We start from the raw sequence: 19,217 nt of genomic DNA on the forward strand, positions 1-19,217 counted from the left end.
TGAGTGAGTACATGGATGAATGAATGATTGGAAAGACTACTACTTTGATTCTAATGGTTGGGTGAATTACAGATAGTGCCTGGGAGCTCTGCTGGACCATCAGAGCAGGCAGGCGCAGAATTGGTCAGGTGAAAAAGGCAAAATAGCAGGTTGCAGTCATTTATTTAAGAAATAATATTGAGCATCTCCCACATGCCAGGCATTAGCTGTTCACCTGCTCCCTGCAGCCACAAAGTAACTCTGTTTTCCAGGCCTCCCTGGCAGGAGGTCCACAACCTTCAGGCCAGATCAGTGATTCCACAGCCAGGGTGCGGAGTTAGTGAGGTGTGCGGGGGAGGCTTGGACACAGCCAGGTTCGGAAACCACTGTTGTGGACCAGTGTTCCTACATTTTTTAAAAACCCATGCCTCCTTTTGATGTACGGGACAAAGTCTCAAGGTTCTCTGAGGATCCTGGTATGGAGTGAGGAGGGGAAGCCGCAGGTTATCAGGCCTGTGGAGTAGGTTTCAATGGAGTTTTGCTTACTATAGTTTTAATAAGTAATTGGATCTCTATGCAAATGTGAACCTGTATTGTCACGTTGAATGTTTTTAAAACTACATGTGTCCCCCTGTCCCCAGATCCCTTTTGCCAGCTGCCTTCCCTACCCCCCAGCCCTGCACCCACCCTCCACCTTCCTCAGGTCCAGACCATTGTTTCTCAGACTTCCTGGGTATAAGAATTACCTTAAAGAAAAAGTCTGACTCAGGGCCCTGGGAATCTGCAAACACCCTGGCGAGGACGCCTGAGGGAAGCAGATGTCTGGGAGATAATCCAGAGGCCAATGGAAGGTTAAGGTGACTTGGAGGGTTCCCCACTGGTGTGGGTGGAGGGGAGAGCTGAGGAGGTGCCCTTCGAGGGAATTTTGCCTTAGCAAGGGCTTTCTGCGTTATGACCTGCAGCCATGGCTGTGTTAAAGAAAAAACTGTTCAGTGGCACTTGGCAACACATCGTGATAAAGACTTTGTTCAGGACCACCAAGAGAGGCAGAGGGACCACCGCAAGGGGGAAGAGGGATGGGGCTCGCCTCTGAATGCAGCACAGCATAGGGCGAGGAAGAATGTATAGCCAGGAGCAGAGTGGGGGTCAGTGGATGGAAAATCACTAAGAGGAAACTTGGGGTGAGGGGGATTCTGGCTAAACCGCCCTAACGGGATTCTTGCTAAAGCCGTCTAGGTGATCAGACATCCCGTGGGGGATGGTAGGGGATGAGAAACCTGATTAGGTACTAGGTGCAGAGAATGATCAGATATCAGGGCTGGGGGTTCTTGATAAACTGACTTGGTAGGGTTCTCTGCTAAAACTGGATTTCACTAGGGATTTCACACAGACAGACCCAGGAGAAGGTTCAGGCAGGAGGTTGGCTGAAGTTTGGCCAAGCAGAGAGTCTTTGTCAGCTGACACTGCCTCTTCTACCAGTCCCGTTCACACGGGGGTGGGGAGGTGGAGGTGGGGGATGGGGATGCTTGGCTCTCCCAGCTTTGGGCTTGGGGCCAGGGAAGAGCTTGGTGGATACTGGCCCAGGGGAGGGAGAAGTGTGAGGAAGGGACACAAGGCTCAGTCTGGGAACCCCACGGGCCCAGGGCCTGGCTGCAATGACAGGGCTCAGCCAGCTGAGAGCCCAGTGCTTCAAAGGTGGGGCGGTCTTGGTCTTTCAGTTTTCCTACAGGGACCCTGCGAGCACCTTGGAAACGTGTTTGTCCCCAGCCCAGTTGGGGACTGTTATGCCCCTTCAGAGTCTGGGATGCCGAGACTGTGCTGCCGGCTCTGGAGGCAGAACCAGCGCAACACGTGATTTATCTCCCAGCCGCCAACATATCTTTCCTTCATTCGTGAAGGAATTTCCAGTAAATCCTCCTCCAGCAATCATGTGGGCTGAGTCCCCGCTGCCTAGAAGAACAGCTCGGTATATGTGAACCCCCCTTCTGAAGACTCAGCCAGCAAAGCCCTTAGTCACCACAGAGGCACGCTGCTGCTCTCACTTGCGCCAGTGCTATTGGGGAGAACATTTTCCATTTCTCTTTTCTAAACAAACTATACTCTGTCTATTTTAGGAAGAAATAAAACAGTTCAAGAAACTCTTAGCCAACACTTGCATGACTAAGGGGGCTAGTTTACAATTACACTCTTTTATTCCCCCAAGCACGTTTAATTTTCGAGTAGTTGCTCCCACTGATTATAATTATTAATAGTTCAGTGTCATAGAGAGACTCGACTCAAAATGATATGACATTCAGGGACTGAAAGAAAAAGGAGCATGACTGGCTTTTTCTTCTTTTTAGAAGACATCTGCAGTTTATTAACTCCGCAAGTCCATCTGGACGGTCTAAGGGCCTCGAGTTGAGATTCTTTCCCTATAAAGTTTCCTTTTGAGAACGTGGCCCATCTGTTTTAGTTTTGGGTGGAGCCATGGGGAGACTCTTATTTTTCCATGGCAACGCAGGGCAAAGCTTCCTCATTACTGTTACGCTATAGCATTTTAGCATATTTATGGCATTAGTAACGTGAAACAAGAAAAGGCTCTTGGTTCAGTGTCACCTCCTTTAAAGGAAATTGGCTTGTGGTCAGACAGATCTGTGCTTATCCCTGTGTCGGAAGCCAAGTCATCATTTCCCAGTTTTTCACAGTATTTTGTATCCAGGCAACGCCATAGAAAATGGGCCAGGCCAGGAGTGCCCTGGGAGTCACTGCAGAACTCAGACTTCCCCAAGGGGCGGGGTAGGGGGTGTTTTCTTCAAGTCACGGTTTAAACTACTAGAAGTTTTAATTGTTTGCATTTTTCCTCAACTCAGCCTAGTTGTGAAAATATCTTTGGGATTAAAGTCTTTGCAAGCTTTCATCTAAACGCTCTATCTTTACTACAGAAGAAAAAAAAATCCAGTTTTCTTTTATGTGTCCCCTGCAGTGTCCCCTCCCCCCACCCTGCCCCAAAGCATAGGAATTTCCAAGAAAGCACATCTTGGGAAATAGGGCTAAAAGTTTCTAAAAGATGGAATTGAAGATAACCAATTATAATTGGCTTCTTTTATTTCACTATGCTCCTGGTCAGTTATCTGTCACTATCCTCTGACGGGGAAGAGAAACTAGTAGATATTGGCTGGGTCTGAATGGAGGTTGCAAAAATCATTCAAGGCCATAAGAGGTCTGCAGGTGGGCTTTGTGTTTTAGGCAAGCCTGTTCTCTCTAGTCAACCACAAGCCCCACTCTTCCCTATTGCATCACATATCACTCATTGTATTCCGCATTTCTGTTATTGGCCTAATCTTTCTCCCTTATACTCTGTGAATTTAAGTTTGATCTGAAACATTGTATAGACCAATGCCCTTGAAGGCAGAAACCCTACCTGGCATTCCGGATTGTCTAACACGGACATGTTCTAGTAGATTTTTTTCCCCCTAAATTAGAGAAAAAGGACTTTAAGAGAAGGGAAAAGAAATATTTAACATGAGATGGTTACCTAAATAGATATATGTTGAAAGCATCACATATACAAGCCTAGTAGCAGATTTTGGAACTGAAAAGGGTTTGAGAAAGTTTTTACTTCAATTCACTTGTTTATACATAATGAAGTAGGCTCAGAGAGTTGGGTGACTTAGCTAAGTTCTCAGAGAAGGTTGGGATACAGAAAGTTAGGGATAGAGCAGGAGTTGTCCCCAACCTAGTGGGATTTTGCCCTCCAGGAGACAGTTGGCAGCATACAGAGATATTTTTGATGATCACAACTGGGGGTGCTGCTGCTGGCGTCTAGTGGGGAGAGGCCCACTAGAACAGGACCGCCCACAGCAAAAAAGAATTTTGTTAAAACTGCTCATTATTAAAGGTGTTTCCATAAGACTATAAAATACCTTCTGAGTTATAAGGGAGAGTAATGTCTGTCTAGAACTCTATGCCAAGCTAAACTATCATTCCATGTGAGGGTAATAGGATTGTTTTTTCCCAAAAAATATTAATTAAGGAGGTGCAAGTGTTTTTGTTACAAGGATACTTTGTATAATGCTTAAGTCAGGGCTTTCGGTATGCCTGTCACCAGAATAGTGTTCATTGTACCCAATGGCTAAGTTTTTATCCCACATCCCTTGTCTCACCCTCCCGTTTTCTTGGTTTCTTATGTTCATTATTTCACTTTGTGTCTGTGTGCACTCATCTATTAGCTCCCAGTTATTATATGGTGTTTGGTTTTCCATTCCTTTTTTTTAATTTCAGCATATTGCGGGGGTACAGATGTTTAGGTTACATATATTGCCTTTGCCCCACCTGAGTCAGAGCTTCAAGCATGTCCATCCCCAAGACAGTGCACACCACTCTCATTAGGTGTCAACGTACCCATCCTCTCCTCCCCCCTGGAGATATCCCAAAGAACTAAAAGTAGCACTACCATTTGAGCCAGCAGTCCTGTTGCTGGGCATTTACACAAAGGAAAAAAAGACATTCTATAAAAGAGACATCTGCACTAGAATGTTTATAGCAGCACAATTCACAATTGCAAAGATGTGGAAACAACCCATTTGTTTTCCATTCTTAAGATGGCTTCACTTAGGGTAATGGCATCCATGTTGCTATAAATGACATTATTTAATTCCTTTTTATGGCTGAGCAGTACTCCATGGTGCGTGTGTGTGTATCATGTTTTCTTTATCCATTCATGAATTGATGGACAAATTAGGTTGATTACACATCTTTGCATTGTGAATTGTGCTGCAATAAACATTCGAGTGCAGGTGTCTTTTTTATAAAATGATGTTATTTCCTTTGGGTAGTTACCTAGTACTGGGATTGCTGGATCAAATGGTTAAGTCTACATTTATTTCTCTAAGGAATCTCCATAATGTTTTTCATAGAGGTTGTACTAATTTGCAGTCCCACCAACAATATATAAGTTTTCCTTTTTCTCTGCATTGATGCCAGCATCTATTGTTTTTTTGACTTTTTAATAGTGGCCATTCTGACAGGGGTAAGGTGATATCTCATTGTGGTTTTAATTTGCATTTCTTTGATGATTACTGATGTTGAGCATTTCTTTGTATGTTTGTTGGCCATTTGTCTATCTTCTTTTGAAAAGCTTCTGTTCATATCTTTTTCCCACTTTTTAATGGGATCATTTGTTGTTTCTTGGTGATTTGTTTGAGTTCTTTATAGATTTTGGATGTTAATCCTTTGTTAGTGTTTTGTGAATATTTTCTCCCATTCTATAGGTTGTCTATTCACTCTATTGATTATTTCTCTTGTTGTGCAGAAGCTTTTTAATTTAATTATGTCCCATTTGTTTATTTTTGTTATTGCTGTATTTGCCTTTGGAGTCTTAGTCATAAATTTTTTGTCTAGTCTGATGCCTGGAAGAGTTTTTCCTACGTTTCCTACGTAAAATTCTTCTAGAATTTTAATAGTTTCATGCCTTACATTTAAGTGTTTAATCTATCTTGAATTAATTTTTGTATATGATGCGAGACAGTGGTTCCATTTCATTCTTCTGCATGTGGCTATCCAGTTTTCACAGCACCATTTATTAAATAGGGCTTCCTTTCCCCAGTGTATGTTGTTGCCTGCTTTGTCCAAGATCAGTTAGTTATAGACAGTTGGTTTTATTTCCCCATTCTCTATTCAGTTCCATTGGTCTATGTCTCTACTTTTAGAGCAGTATCATGCTGTTTAGGTTGCTGTAGCCTTGTAGCATAATTTGAAGTCAGGTAATGGGATACCTCCAGGTTTATTCCTTTTATTTAAGATTGCTTTACTCTTCAGGCTCTTTGTTGATTCCAAATAAAGTTTAGGATTATTTTTTTTAGATCTGTGAAATATGAAACCAGTATTTTGATGGGGATTGCATTGAATCTATAAATCAGTTTGGGATGTTTTAATGATGTTGATCTAGCAGTTCATCAGCATGGGATGTTTTTCCATTTGTTTGCGTCTATCTGTGATTTCTTTCATCAGTGTTTTCTGTTCTCCTTGTAGAGATCTTTCGCCTCCTTGGTTATGGATATTCTTAGGTGTTTTATTTTCTTTGCAGGTATTGTGAATGGTATTGAGTCCTTGGTTGGACTCTCGGTTTGATTGTTATTAGCATATAGAAATGTTACTGATTTGTGTACTTCGATTTTGTAATCTGAGACTTTGCTGAATTTATTTATCAATTCTAGGAGTCTCTTGGTGGAGTCTTTAGGGTTTTCTAGATAAAAGATCATATCATCAGCAAACAGGGATAGTTTGACCTCCTCTTTCCTGATTTGGATGCCCTTTATTTCTTTCTCTTGCCTGAACAACAAAAAAATTAACAGGTTCAAAATGTCAGTAGTACCAAGGTTGAGAAATGCTGGTCCAACCTCAGGCCAGCCCTCTTTCTAATTTGGTCTTGTTCCAAGATGCTGCACTGTTTGTTCTAAGACTTATTTACTGATGATAGAGATTCAGGTCATTTTGATTTCAGCAAAAGCAGATCAGTACATGTTCCAGTGCACCTGATTATTAATCATAGAGTTAGGCCAGGAATCATGGAACTATGAGGAATAAAGTCCAGTTTGTTTCCACATCTCAAGGCAAATACCTCATTTAAACAATTAGTACTAGTCAGATGACTTTTATTTATTTATTTATTTATTTTTTGAGACAGAGTCTCGCTTTGTTGTCCAGGCTAGAGTGAGTGCCATGGCGTCAGCCTAGCTCACAGCAACCTCAAACTCCTGGGCTCGAGCGATCCTTCTGCCTCAGCCTCCCGAGTAGCTGGGACTACAGGCATGCGCCACCATGCCCGGCTAATTTTTTTTTATATATATATCAGTTGGCCAATTAATTTCTTTCTATTTATAGTAGAGACGGGGTCTCGCTCTTGCTCAGGCTGGTTTTGAACTCCTGACCTTGAGCAATCCACCCGCCTCGGCCTCCCAAGAGCTAGGATTACAGGCGTGAGCCACCGCGCCCGGCCCAGATGACTTTTTTTTTTTTTTTTTTTTTTTTTTTTTTAAAATCATAGCTCACAGCAACTTCAAACCAGATGACTTTTAAACCTATGGTTTTCACATTTTATTCTTATTTAAAACTCAATTAGCCAATCCCATGACTTTTTGCTCTGTTTTAAAAATGTGGAAATTCTCAGGCTCATACTACGTGGCTGAGAAAGATGTGGAAGAGATGTTAGGGGCTTTCACCTTGTTTTGGTGGTTCCCCTGTTTTGTCTAGTGGAGATGGAGCAATGTATAGACTCCTGTCCTCAACATGTAATGGGAATAAAAATCTATTATAACTGAGAAAAAATACTAAAGTAAAAAAGTCTAAAAAATCATACTGAATGAACAGACTCATCTAAAAATAAGTCTGTAACATCCCCATCAATTTTTATTTTTTTTTATTTTCTTTTTTTTCTTTTTTTCTTTTTTTTTTTTTGCAACAGACTGGCTTAATAAATTTTTATTTTTATAAATGTTTTTTTTATTTTTTGATTTCTATAAAAGATAATTTATTATTTAAAGAAAAAATAATAGCAATAAATTGTGGCTTTTTAACATGTAGAAGTTAAATGTGTGGCAACGATAAAGAAAAAAAAACACAGGAGAAATTTGCCACCAATTCTCAGCCTTGACTGGGAGATCTAATTTCTGTATTGATCTAAAAAGGCTGAAAAAGTTCACTGTTATTTCTCTGGAGGCAAAATATTTCTTTTGCATTGCCAACTACAGACTCTGCTTGTGATGTCAGAAGAAATGAGAAGCCATCGCAGTTGTTGAGTGTCTGTGTGGTGTGCTGTGTAAGAAAGTGCACTCTTCCAAGAAACAATGTACGAAAGGTTTATATCATTGGGTAAATGGGTGAAACAGGGTGCTATAGCAATTTCCTGGTCTAGTGCAATGTAATGTATCTATTTACAGAAAGGGAAGTCACTTATTAATATCGCCAAGTCACCGGATATATGTGATTGGGTTGCAGACCCCAGCTCTGCAATCTAGTCCTATTTCTGAGAACTGAGTAGGGGAGGAGCATGCGGGTATGGTTATGTATCTCTCACTTCAAACATGATGTCCCCAAGTGGCCACCTGGCGTCCCTGGAGCACCTCTAGTAATCAACTTGTACCTCCTGATTTTTGAAAGAAACTGTATTATATTTTAATATAAAATGAATTATTTCTGTACAAGCTGAATTTTCTTGATTATTATTTTGCCCCAAAGTTATATAAAAATGTTCACCCTGAATTTTTTGATATAAGGAATCTCTATTATCAGTTTAAGTACTTAGCTTTCTATTTTTATGGTAATGATTTTCTGTTCTATCCTATCTGCCAAGTATTAGTATAAGTTCCTGCAGATGTAGGCAGGATATAAGTAACATTTAAAAATTCTTACTGTTTCTCTTTTCCTATTTCAGAGTCCATACTGACAGCCTATCCCTGGACTGTCACTGCCTTTCCAATTGCGTTTCTCACAGGGAACTTCTTTAATTTATTACTCTCGTGTGTTTTGTTTTAACCCCCAATGTGTTTTGTTATAACCCCCAATTTACAGGCTATTTTCCACAGGTTACATTTTCATATTAACTAAGTCCCTAGAGAATGTGTGTTCTATAAATATTTTTTGTCACATTCCCTAACTATAAAAATATTTGGGATATTCATTCTCAATATATGAAGATGTATTTATTCTTTCCTTCATTCAGGAATTATCTGTTAAGAACCTATTATATTCTGGCACTAGGTTAAGGGAGTGAACAAAACAGGCAACAATCTCTGTCTCTAGGGGGCGGCATGCATGAGTAGGGACACAAGGGTACTTCTGTCCCAATATGTTATGTACATTAAGAGACAGATGGGCAGGTATTATAAAATGAACAGTTTATTTTTACCTACTATTTTTCAATTATTGATGTTTCCTTAATAATTTCATTGCTTATCTTCTGAAGTATTTAAAATCAGTATCTACTTATTACAGTGGTTTGGGCCAGCTTTTTTGGTGTACTATTAAGTCATTAGGATCTAAATATTTTGACATATTAATTTTTTTTTTTTTTTGAGACAGAGTCTCACTTTGTTGCCCAGGCTAGAGTGAGTGCCGTGGCATCAGCCTGGCTCACAGCAACCTCAATCTCCGGGGCTCAGTGATCCTCCTGCCTCAGCCTCCCGAGTAGCTGGGACTACAGGCATGCGCCACCATGCCCGGCTAATTTTTTTTTTGTACATATATTTTTAGTTGGTCAATTAATTTATTTCTATTTTTGGTAGAGACGAGGTCTCGCTCAGGCTGGTTTCGAACTCCTAACCTTGAGCAATCCACCCGCCTCGGCCTCCCAAAGTGCTAGGATTACAGGCGTGAGCCACCACGCCCGGCCGACATATTAATTTTTAAAGTAATTTTTTATGAGTCTATTTATTTTTTTCTTTTTATTTTCCTCAGTTTCTACATCTGTATATGAGTCTATTTCTTGTTACTATTTAGCTTTCACTTCTTTTTTCTTTATTTCAGCATATTATGGAGGTACAAATGTTTAGGTTACGTGTGTTGTTGCCTTTTCCTCCCTTCCCCCTCCCCCAGTCAGAGCTTCTAGCCTGTCTATCCCCCAGATGGTGCGCATCGCACTCATTATGTATGTATATACTCATCCCCTCCTCCTCCCTCCCATCTGCCCGATGCCTGCTTCCATTTACACCATCATAGAAGAGGACACAAAAAACATTGGGAAAAAACTACTATGTCTTTATAACAAATAGGTCATATAAGCTTAATCAAGCTTCCTCTGCATTGTCTACTCAGTAGAAGGGGAAAGTGCTTTATCTTAACTTAACTTCATATCTTAACTTCATATCTTAACTTAACTTATCTTATCTTAACTTCATAAACTGTGATTCTATTCCACATGGGATTGTATTTTAAATTTAAGAAAAGGTGACCTTAGGGAAACATAAATAATTGTCTTGTATATGTGTGACTCATTAGAGGGCAGCATTCTTTCTTGCTAGAGGCTTATTGACATGCAGGGATAATCACAGACATCAAGAAGTTAGATATTAATATGAAAAAAGTAATTAAAATATCAGCCAGTTATTGGTAGATAAAATTAGAAGTGTGCCAATAATATTGAGCAAAGAATAATTGACTGGGAGTCAGCAGATCCTGTGTGCTACACTACAGCTTCTATTCAACCAACTTTGTGACTTTGGAGATGTTACTTCAACTCTTTGGACCTCAGGTTTTTTTCAGTCTGAAACACGAAGTGGTTGGGTCACTGCTGTCCACATTTTAGCTAGTTACAATTTAGTCCATAATTATCACAGTAAATTACAGCTGTCCCTCAGAATGCCTGAGAGATTGGTTCCAGGACCTCCCACAGAAACCAAAATGCCCGGATGCTCAAAGTCCCTGATATAAAATAACATAGTTTCTGCATGTAACCCATGCACATCCTCTGTATACTTTATGTCATTTCTAGATTAATTTTATCATACCTAATATCATGTAAATGCTATATAAATCATTGTTATGCTGTATTGCTTAGGGAATAATGACAAGAAAAAAAGTATGTACGTGTTTAGTACGGATGTAATTTTTTTCCAAGTATCTTTCATCCATGTTTGGTTGAATCCATGGACGTGGAAACCAAGCTGACTATGTATGTATTAATTATGCATTATATAGTCACAATATGTAAGAATACAAATAGAATACAAATGAATGCAACAATAAAATTATTTGAGGGTAAAAATAAAAGAGAGAGAGATGGGCAAGTGATAGAGGCTGAATACAACCCCACAGGGTCTAGAAGGAAAGAAAAGTGAACACACTGAACTTTTGAATGCTGCACCGGAGTACATGGGGTAGTAAGGTAGCCCCATCAGCAAACTAGCAACCTATTTACACTCCTAGGAGGTCTACTTGGAGGGGGAACACTTTTACAGTGGTCAAAGATTTATGGGCCCTTTTACATTTCCATTATAGATAAGCACCTTCCCTCTTACTGAATTTTGTCCTAGTTTTCTCTCTGCCTAGATTCTGGGGGCACTATATTGAGTCTTCACTTCTCTGGGTATAGACTCATCTGTCTCTTGTTCATGACTGTTGAAATTTTGTAGGCACCAGAGATTGGCTCCTGAGTGCTGACTTGTTATGGAGAAGGGAGGGCAGACAGGCCAAGCGTACTGACAAAGTATCCTGCGAGGCTGAGAACAAAATGGCTCACCTCTGCTCATGAGATGGCTTTAGTGAGAACAGATGGATAGGCAGGGAACTGGGAGGCCCTGACTCAGTCGAGAATGCCTCCTACTTAGGCTGCCATGTGCTCTTTTTGTTCCCCTGCAGGTTAATTGGCACAGCTACCGTACCCCTGAAGGACCTGATCGGTGACCAGAGCAGATCACTGCCGTACAAATTGATCTCCTTGCTAAACGAAAGGGGGCAAGACACTGGGGTGAGCCTTTTCCCTCTTGCTGAATGGCTTAGCAGTGACAGTGAGATGCTTAAGTGAAAGTTCATTAAGAAAAAATATGCACTGGTAATTAGCTGATTACACAAAAAAGCAGAAATCTTGTTTTGAGATAAATGGGTCTATTTGCAAATGTCGTGGGCCTTAGTTTATACTTGCAATCACAGAACCAGCAAATTACATAAATTTGATTTTCTTTGACAGAATTCTATAGCGTGAGTGGGACTGCTCTGCGTGTAGCTCTGTGCTGATCCTTGTGGGTGTTAACGTGTGTGTGGTTATTCTGGCTCTGTGTTTCAGGCACTCTTTGAAACATTCTATAGAATGTAGCTCATTAATATTCCCTTGGAATAGCTAGGTGGTAGTATCATAATTTTTGTTATTGCCTGGGTAGCTGGATGTTTTCTGATCATAGCTTCTCTAAATAAGTGCATACTGATATTGTCTGATGTGACACCAGAATTCTTTCTCAAGTGTGTGTGCTTAAAAAAAAAATGACTCAAGTGTCACAGGTCCCAGATTTCACATGATTACTAAGAAGCACTCACAAAGCTTCCATGCTTGGCCCATAATCTCTAACCCCTTTATTTTTCAGTCAAGTTTTCTTGCTTGGGAGCCTGGGCAAAGGGAGAAAAATTTACACTAAAAGAGGACATCATATAGACAAGAATACAGGCGAGGCTTCTCAACGCCCATATGAGACAATGTCAACTTTGCTGGTCTAGTCTCCAAAACTTACAGGCTTGCTATGAATCAGCATTCTAATCATAAAACATAAATTCAAAACACTGGCTGAAACACCTCTCTACCCAAACCTGGCTGAGAGAAATGATGCTCAGGAAAGATGGTAGAAGTCAGTGATTTCTCTGCCTGCTTTTGTTTATTTGCTTTCCATTTTCTTTATTTAGAATTTATCAGATGTAGCAATGATAGCAAATGAAAGTATAGGATGCCCATTTAAATGTGAATTTCAGACAAACAATGAATACTTTTTTTAGTGTGTATATCCTACATATTATGTCCTGTATATGGTCACTTGGAGTGTGTATGTGTGTGATTCTTATTTACAAAAGATTCCCTTTATTATGAGGTTCATTTTTCATTTTTGGTGTTAAAATACCTTTATTTTACAAAATGATTGTGAGAATAGATGATAGTTGCAGGCCTGTGTTTGGCAAAACACATGACATAAGATTAACAACCTTACGTGGTTTTCTCTAGCAAATTTTTAAAAATTGTATAGGTCCATGAAATATAAAAGTGTTGTGTGTAAGAAATTCTGCCCTAAAATAATGCCTCATATGAGAAATTTATCTCAGATTTTTTAAGTAGAAGTGACTTTATCTCCTGTAGGGAACTGGGATGTTTCCTCTTCTCTGATAATGGCAGCTGCATAAAGTAACATTTTCAGTTTCCCTTTTTGCTTTGGCCCCTAGGCATTCTGGGGTCACAGTTTATGCAGGAAGGACGGCAATTATGTTTAACTTCATGCTTTGCCTATTTGTTTCCTCTTTAGTTAGACTTAATTCCTCCTTTTTAATCCTCTTTTGTGAATCCCAATTTTATATACATTTTTGGTAGTCACTTAAAGTTCTTTTTTAGAGAGAAGGATGAAAATAAATCTCAGCAATTAATAATCAAATAAATCAATGAGCAAACAAATAAATCAGTCATTTAAAATGAGCCTCTATAATTGTAACTGGGTGACAGGAGGCCATCTCCAGTTTAGGACGGAGTTACAAGTTTGCACTTGCTTGTTGTTACAAGCTCACATACTTGCTTGTCACAGCTTTACTCCAGTCTGTGAGGTTGCCCTTGGGCAACCTGAGACAGGTAGCTCCTCCACCTGGCATGCATGTGGGAAGATAGGAACCGTCTAGCTGCACCAGCCTTCCCCTTTCCATCTCACTTTCCTATTCCCTCGCTCACCCCTTCCAAGATTTTGGCTCTTGCTGGATGGGTCTGCAATGAGTGTACAACATGCCGATGCCCTGCCCTGATTCCATCTTTCTACCCAGGCCACCGTTGACTTGGTGATCGGCTATGATCCACCTTCAGCTCCACATCCGAATGACCCGAGTGGGACCAGCGTGCCAGGCACGGGAGGTAAGCTGACCTCTGAAGGCCCACCCCACCCCAAGGGGAATCTGCTAAAGACACACAGGGCCGTGTCCAGAGAGAGCCTGCCGTGCGATCACACAGCCATTGCTCCCTGCCCACCGAGGCGGGAGCGCTGCAAGGCAGGTGGAGCTGCCTGAACTGGCACATCACCATTGTTTATGAAATGCCCTGCAAGGTAGAGGGCAAGGGTGAAACAGAAACCGACAACCTCACAGTGAGCCTGACAAGCACACACAGGCCCTGGAAAAATGTCCTAAGGGTGGCTCTACTTCAGGTTGGTAGCTTCCACCCCACCCAATGTCCCCAGGCTGTCTGGCTCAGGGAGCAGCCCCTCTGTTCCCCTCCACGCGTCTCCTCGCCTCCCAAAGCTGCGACCACCAGGCTGTGTCGCGGCACCAGTCTCATGGGCAGTGCTGTTAGAATGGAGTCTCTTTCTCTCTCTCTGTTGGCCCTGACTCCTCCTGCCCCTTGACAGCCCCTTGGTCCTCTAAGCAATTGCTTCCCTTCAGCATAACCCACTGCATCCACTCACATGGGCTGCCTGTCATTCAGGGCCATCAGGTGCCACTCTAGGTGGCTGGGGCTGCAGGCTCAGCCGAAGGCTTTAGGCCTCAGGAGGAGGGAGGGCCTGCGAGATGATCAGGCCTTTCAGCTGGGTTTGACCTCTTAGTGTTTTCCCAGGGTGGCACAATGCTAAAAGTGTCTCTGTCCCTTCCTCTGCCTTGAGATTCGTTACCAAAGGCCCCTTCTGTTCCCCCAGCCTTGGCAGGTGCCCCAGGAAGGGAGGGACCTCTCATCCTGCCACTCTCACCTGCTGCCTTGACATTTTTCCCCTGGGTGGGGGGGGAAGCCCTGGCACTTGTCCCTGGGGAGGCTCCCTAGGTCCTGTCTTCTCTTGGCTCTCGACTCAGCTCTCTGGCCACCCGAGGGTCTACTCCACACCCACAGTGACAGCATCCCTTCGTGCCTCTGCCCATTCCTGCCTGACTCCGTGTCTTGCTCAGCCTGATCCCAGCCCCTGTCCCCCTTTATCCACCCAATATTAATGCTTTGGCCCATTTTTTGACCAAGTAGTTGTGAGTTTCCAGCGTGGGTTAGCTGGCCTTCTCTTGGTGACAGTTAGGACTGACAGCACTCCAGCACATCAGCAGCATGCTCTGCATGTCACCCTCTTCCTGGTTGCACTGTGACCATACTCCCTGGTCTTGGACACTCAGCCCTGCAAGAACCCTGCTGTGGCTTAAGAACATCCACAGCTCCTTCTGCCTCCACAGCGGTGGTGGTGGAGAAAGCACACGTGCTGAATAGCACACCCGCAGGTGCTGAGCCAAGTGGTCCAACCCATTTCCGTCCCACCTCCTCTGCTGGCGATGTTGTCACCAGCATTTGTATCTGCCAGGGAAGGCCACTGGGTACTTTCTGACCTGCATAAGGCAGCCCTCGCTGGCAGGCTATCTGCAGTACCCCTGACCTGGGAGGATCAGGGCGCCTTCTCTCACACTGAAAGAGGGCACCTTCTCTCACATTCTTCCTAAGCCGGACCCTGTTCATTAGTTTCCTAGGACTGCTATAATAAAGAACCACAAACTGGGTGGCTTAAACCATGGAAATTTCTTCTCTCACAATTCTGGAGGCTGAAGTCTGAAATCCAGGTGTCAGCAGGGCTGGTTCCTTCTGGAGTGTCTGGGCAGAATCTGGTCCAGGCTTCTCCTGGCTCCTGGCGGCTCCAGCATTCCAGAGACTGGGACTATCATCCCAGTCTCTGCCCCTGTCATCACGTGGAGTTCTCGCTGTGTGCCCTTGCTTTTGTTTCTGGTTTCTCTCAGATATAGATCCTGAGCGTCTCTGTTTTTGCATGGTGTTCTCCTCTCTGTGAGTCTGTGTCCAAATTTCCCACTTCCTATGAGGACACCAGTCATTGGATCAGGGCCACTCTAATCCAATATGACCTCATCTTAACTTGATTATATCTACAAAGACCTTATTTCTGAATAAGATCACATTCTGGGGTTCTGGTGGGCATGAATTTGGGGGGGAGATAATACTCAACCCAGTACACTGCAGATAAAGGGCAATTTCTTTAAGCTTATTCCATTCTAAGAGCCAAAATGTTAAATGGGTTCCTTTGTGTTACTCTTTCAGCCAGGCCTTTAGGAAAAAAGTAATGCTATGGTTCGTTGAAGTAAAAGTCATAAACTTATAGAGGTTGGTGCCACACTGTTTATTATATTTATGAAGTAAAAGAATTGGTTGCTGGGTTTCTCGAGGGCCATTGCTAGATGCTGCAGTGCCGGGGTGATGAGTGTCAATAAACAGCCCCTGCCCTCCAGGAACTTTCGGTGCAGGTTGGTGACAAGAGTCTTTTTATCCTGAAGGTTAACGTTACAGATAAAAGCAACGGCTTTGGAGTTAGCCTGGCCTAGGTTGGGCTCTATGTCAATTGCTAGTTAGCCATAGGACCTTGGGTAGGTCACCTAAACCTCTCTGAATCTCAGCTTTCTTTACTGGAAAGTGGGAATAATAGCAGCACTTATAGCAGAAGGTTGTTGTAAGGATTAAATGAGTATTGCTCATGAAGTGTTTAGCCCAGTGCTTGGCATACCGTAATATCTACATTAATGATAGCTATTGTTATTATTATAACTATTACTACAAAAACAATTCCTGATGGCTTGTAATCATAGCTCAGTTGGGTGGCATACTGTGTATGATAGTCAAATTGTTTCCTTTGAAAAGTAGAACTTTTAGAAACAAATGGCCTAGTTTGGCTCAGAGTCAGGTTGAGATGATCAAATGCTTTATTTGTAAATATCTTTCTAAAAAAAAATTATCCCATGAACCAGAAAGTTTTAGAGAACAAGCAATTTATCAAGCTATTCAGAAAGTGGGGGGAGATCGTGTCTCCTGAGATGGACCCATATGAGCCCAAACCCAGAAACCTAAGTGCCAAAAATAGGTGATTTCTTTGCAGCAAATTTCTGCTTTAGAAATGAGAAGAGCACCAACTCTTGAATTTTTAAACCCCCTGGGGAGAAAATCCTTGCTGCCTAAGCATCCTTCACCAAAGGCTCCTTCCCCTCGCTGTGCACAGAAGGAGCTCGCCCTGCCCCTGGGAGGCTGCCTCCCAGCAGGCTCTGCATTAGGCCGCTGGGCAACTGCAGCCCGGGTCTCCCACGGAGTTTACTAGAATCCCTGGTGCTGCTCCGCTGAGACGGGAAAGGAACCTGGAGCTTGGGTTGGGTAGGGTATTTGAGTGTCAGACAAAGAATGTTACCAAGTGTTGCTCTGCAAATAAGCTGGGTCTTCAGGGCAATTTTATTTTCAAGTGTTGAGATGACAAAGTGACATTTCTTTATTTAAGAAAAATGAACAGGGTCCTTGCATCTGGAAGTGCTGTCTTTGTTCTATAAAATAAGTATTTGCCAAGACTGGCTCAAGGGTGACATTCTGAATGTTGGTCTAGCTAAAAGAAACTTTTCTTCAGCATTTAAAAAAAAATCTGCTAATATCCTTGATTATCTAGATGTTTCAAGGAAAAACATTTTTTTCCCTAACATGGTCATTCAATTCCACTGAGCAAAGATATCTATGCTGCAACTTCATGCTAAGGGGGACATTAGGAGGGAAAAAAGCAACTTATAATCCTAATGGAAGATGAGATCCGCAAACCTTAACGACTACAAACAGGATACCTGGCTCAGAATTTGTTTTTTCCCTTCAATGGACTCTGAAAAAAATGAAACTTTCTCATTCTACATAAAAGTAAATGTCTGCTTTCTCTGACTAATATAGATATTTTCAAATTCTTAGAAGTTGAGCTTCTTTATCATTTCTTGAGCACACACACACAAAAATCTGCTTATTAAAATGTAAATGTCGGCCAAGTATTGTGGTTCATACCTGTAATCCCAGCACTCTGGCAGGCCGAGATGGGAGGATCACTTGAGGTCAGGAGTTGAGACCAGGCTCAGCATGAGTGAGACCCCATCTCTACTAAAAATAGAAAGAAATTAGCCAAACATCTAAAAATAGGGAAAAAATGCCTGGCATGGTGGTGCGCACCTGTAGTCCCAGCTACTCTGGAGGCTGAGGCAGGAGGATCACTTGAACCCAGGAGTTTGAGGTTGTCATGAGCTAAGCTGATGCCACGGCACTCTAGCCCGGGCAACAGAGCAAGACTCTGTCTAAATAAATAAATAAGTAAATAAAATAAAATAAATGTAAATGTCACAGAAATATAAGACACAGAAAGTGAAAATCTCTCACAGTCCCATCTTCCTGAGAAAAACCACTGTCAGCAACTACTGATATTGATCTTAAAGGTTATCATCCACACAGTGGCTTCTGCAAAGAAGAAATGAGAAATAGCGATGATAGCACACAAAAGTAAAGCTTTTCAGGAAAATACACCCCTGAGATTTGAAGAAACTAGTTCTGATGATAGATCTCAGGAATTGAACACCTGAGGGGTTCGTTTTTAAGGAGTGCTTTCTTGGAACTCTTACCTCGAGGTATGGGTGGCTTGACTGAAAGTGTGTGGTATCAAGGATGTCTCTTTCCTTGACCCATCTCAGAGACTGTTCCCGGGACCGAGGGGTGGGCTGACCCAGACTACAGGCTTGACCCGGAAATCTGTTACCATGGCAACTTGATTCACCAGATGTCAGCAGCTTTGCAGGAGCCTACATTCCCGTAGCCGGAAAGAACTATTTTTAAAATCTCACATCTATTTTTGATGAACCATCTGTTACATTCGTGCTCTGTCCAACTATAGGAATGCAAAAAAATCATTCATAGCCAGATTTCACTGCTTCACATTTATTTCATTCCATGAACACCAAAGTCATTTTTTCTTGAAGTTAAATTCAATCCAGTTCAGAAAACATTTTCTAACCCCTGTCTGTCGGGCATACAGATGTAAGAAAGACATTGCTTTGCCAGCAAGGAGTTTGCAGTTCAGTAGGAAGGTAAGATATAAACGTGAATAGCCCAGAGCTAAGCATAATAAATTCCTCCAGAGAGGACTAAGCAAATTATACCATGGAAACGATTTCTTTGAGAAAGTGCTTTTTTTAGCCATGTATTTCAATGTGTCTTCTTGGTGCCAAGAAAGTTGTGGAAAGTCATAATGGTTCAGTCATTGCTTGGTTGGTTGAGTGAATGAATGAATGAATGAATGAATGAATAAGTGAATGATGGATGGACAATGGATATAGTTTAAAATTTTTTTCAAGCAGGGCATTTCAGGGGACACTAGTAAATAGACAAAAGTGCCTGGTTCATTCAGAAGTATTTGAAAAGGAAGCATGTTCCTGGGGGTTGCAGCTGCTGGGCTGAGCCATTTGTCCTTGATGGACAGACCATGGAAATCCATGGCACAAGGGACTCTTGGTCAGAAAATAATCAATGGAAAATCACTGGAAAATGATCAATGTGCTAGAAGATTGCTGTAGGCACTAGTTCCAGGATTGGGTCTCTAATCATGTGACTTTGTCCAGTAAACTGATTGTGTTAGGCCAATTTTTTTTCTAGAATATTTAGGAAAATCAAAGTGCTCATAATAAATATTTGGTTCTCAATATAGAGACACAATAAAATCATCAAGGGAGATTTTTAAATGTGTAGTTATCTGGTACTTACGTCCAGAGAGCCTAATTTA

At 42.0% G+C, this 19,217-nt stretch overlaps 1 protein-coding gene across 2 annotated transcripts in view; it reads left to right on the forward strand.

Moving 5' to 3' along the window:
• Positions 1 to 19,217, forward strand: part of MYOF (myoferlin) — a 154,578-nt gene that overhangs the window by 32,396 nt on the left and 102,965 nt on the right. For both annotated transcript variants that reach the window (XM_076009968.1, XM_076009969.1), the window contains exons 4-5: positions 11,314 to 11,422; positions 13,456 to 13,543. In XM_076009968.1, the coding sequence (XP_075866083.1) occupies positions 11,314 to 11,422; positions 13,456 to 13,543 (197 nt within the window). The remainder of the gene's footprint in view (positions 1 to 11,313; positions 11,423 to 13,455; positions 13,544 to 19,217) is intronic.

This window comes from Microcebus murinus, chromosome 14 (genome assembly GCF_040939455.1).
Source record: "Microcebus murinus isolate Inina chromosome 14, M.murinus_Inina_mat1.0, whole genome shotgun sequence".
Lineage (NCBI taxonomy): Eukaryota > Metazoa > Chordata > Mammalia > Primates > Cheirogaleidae > Microcebus > Microcebus murinus.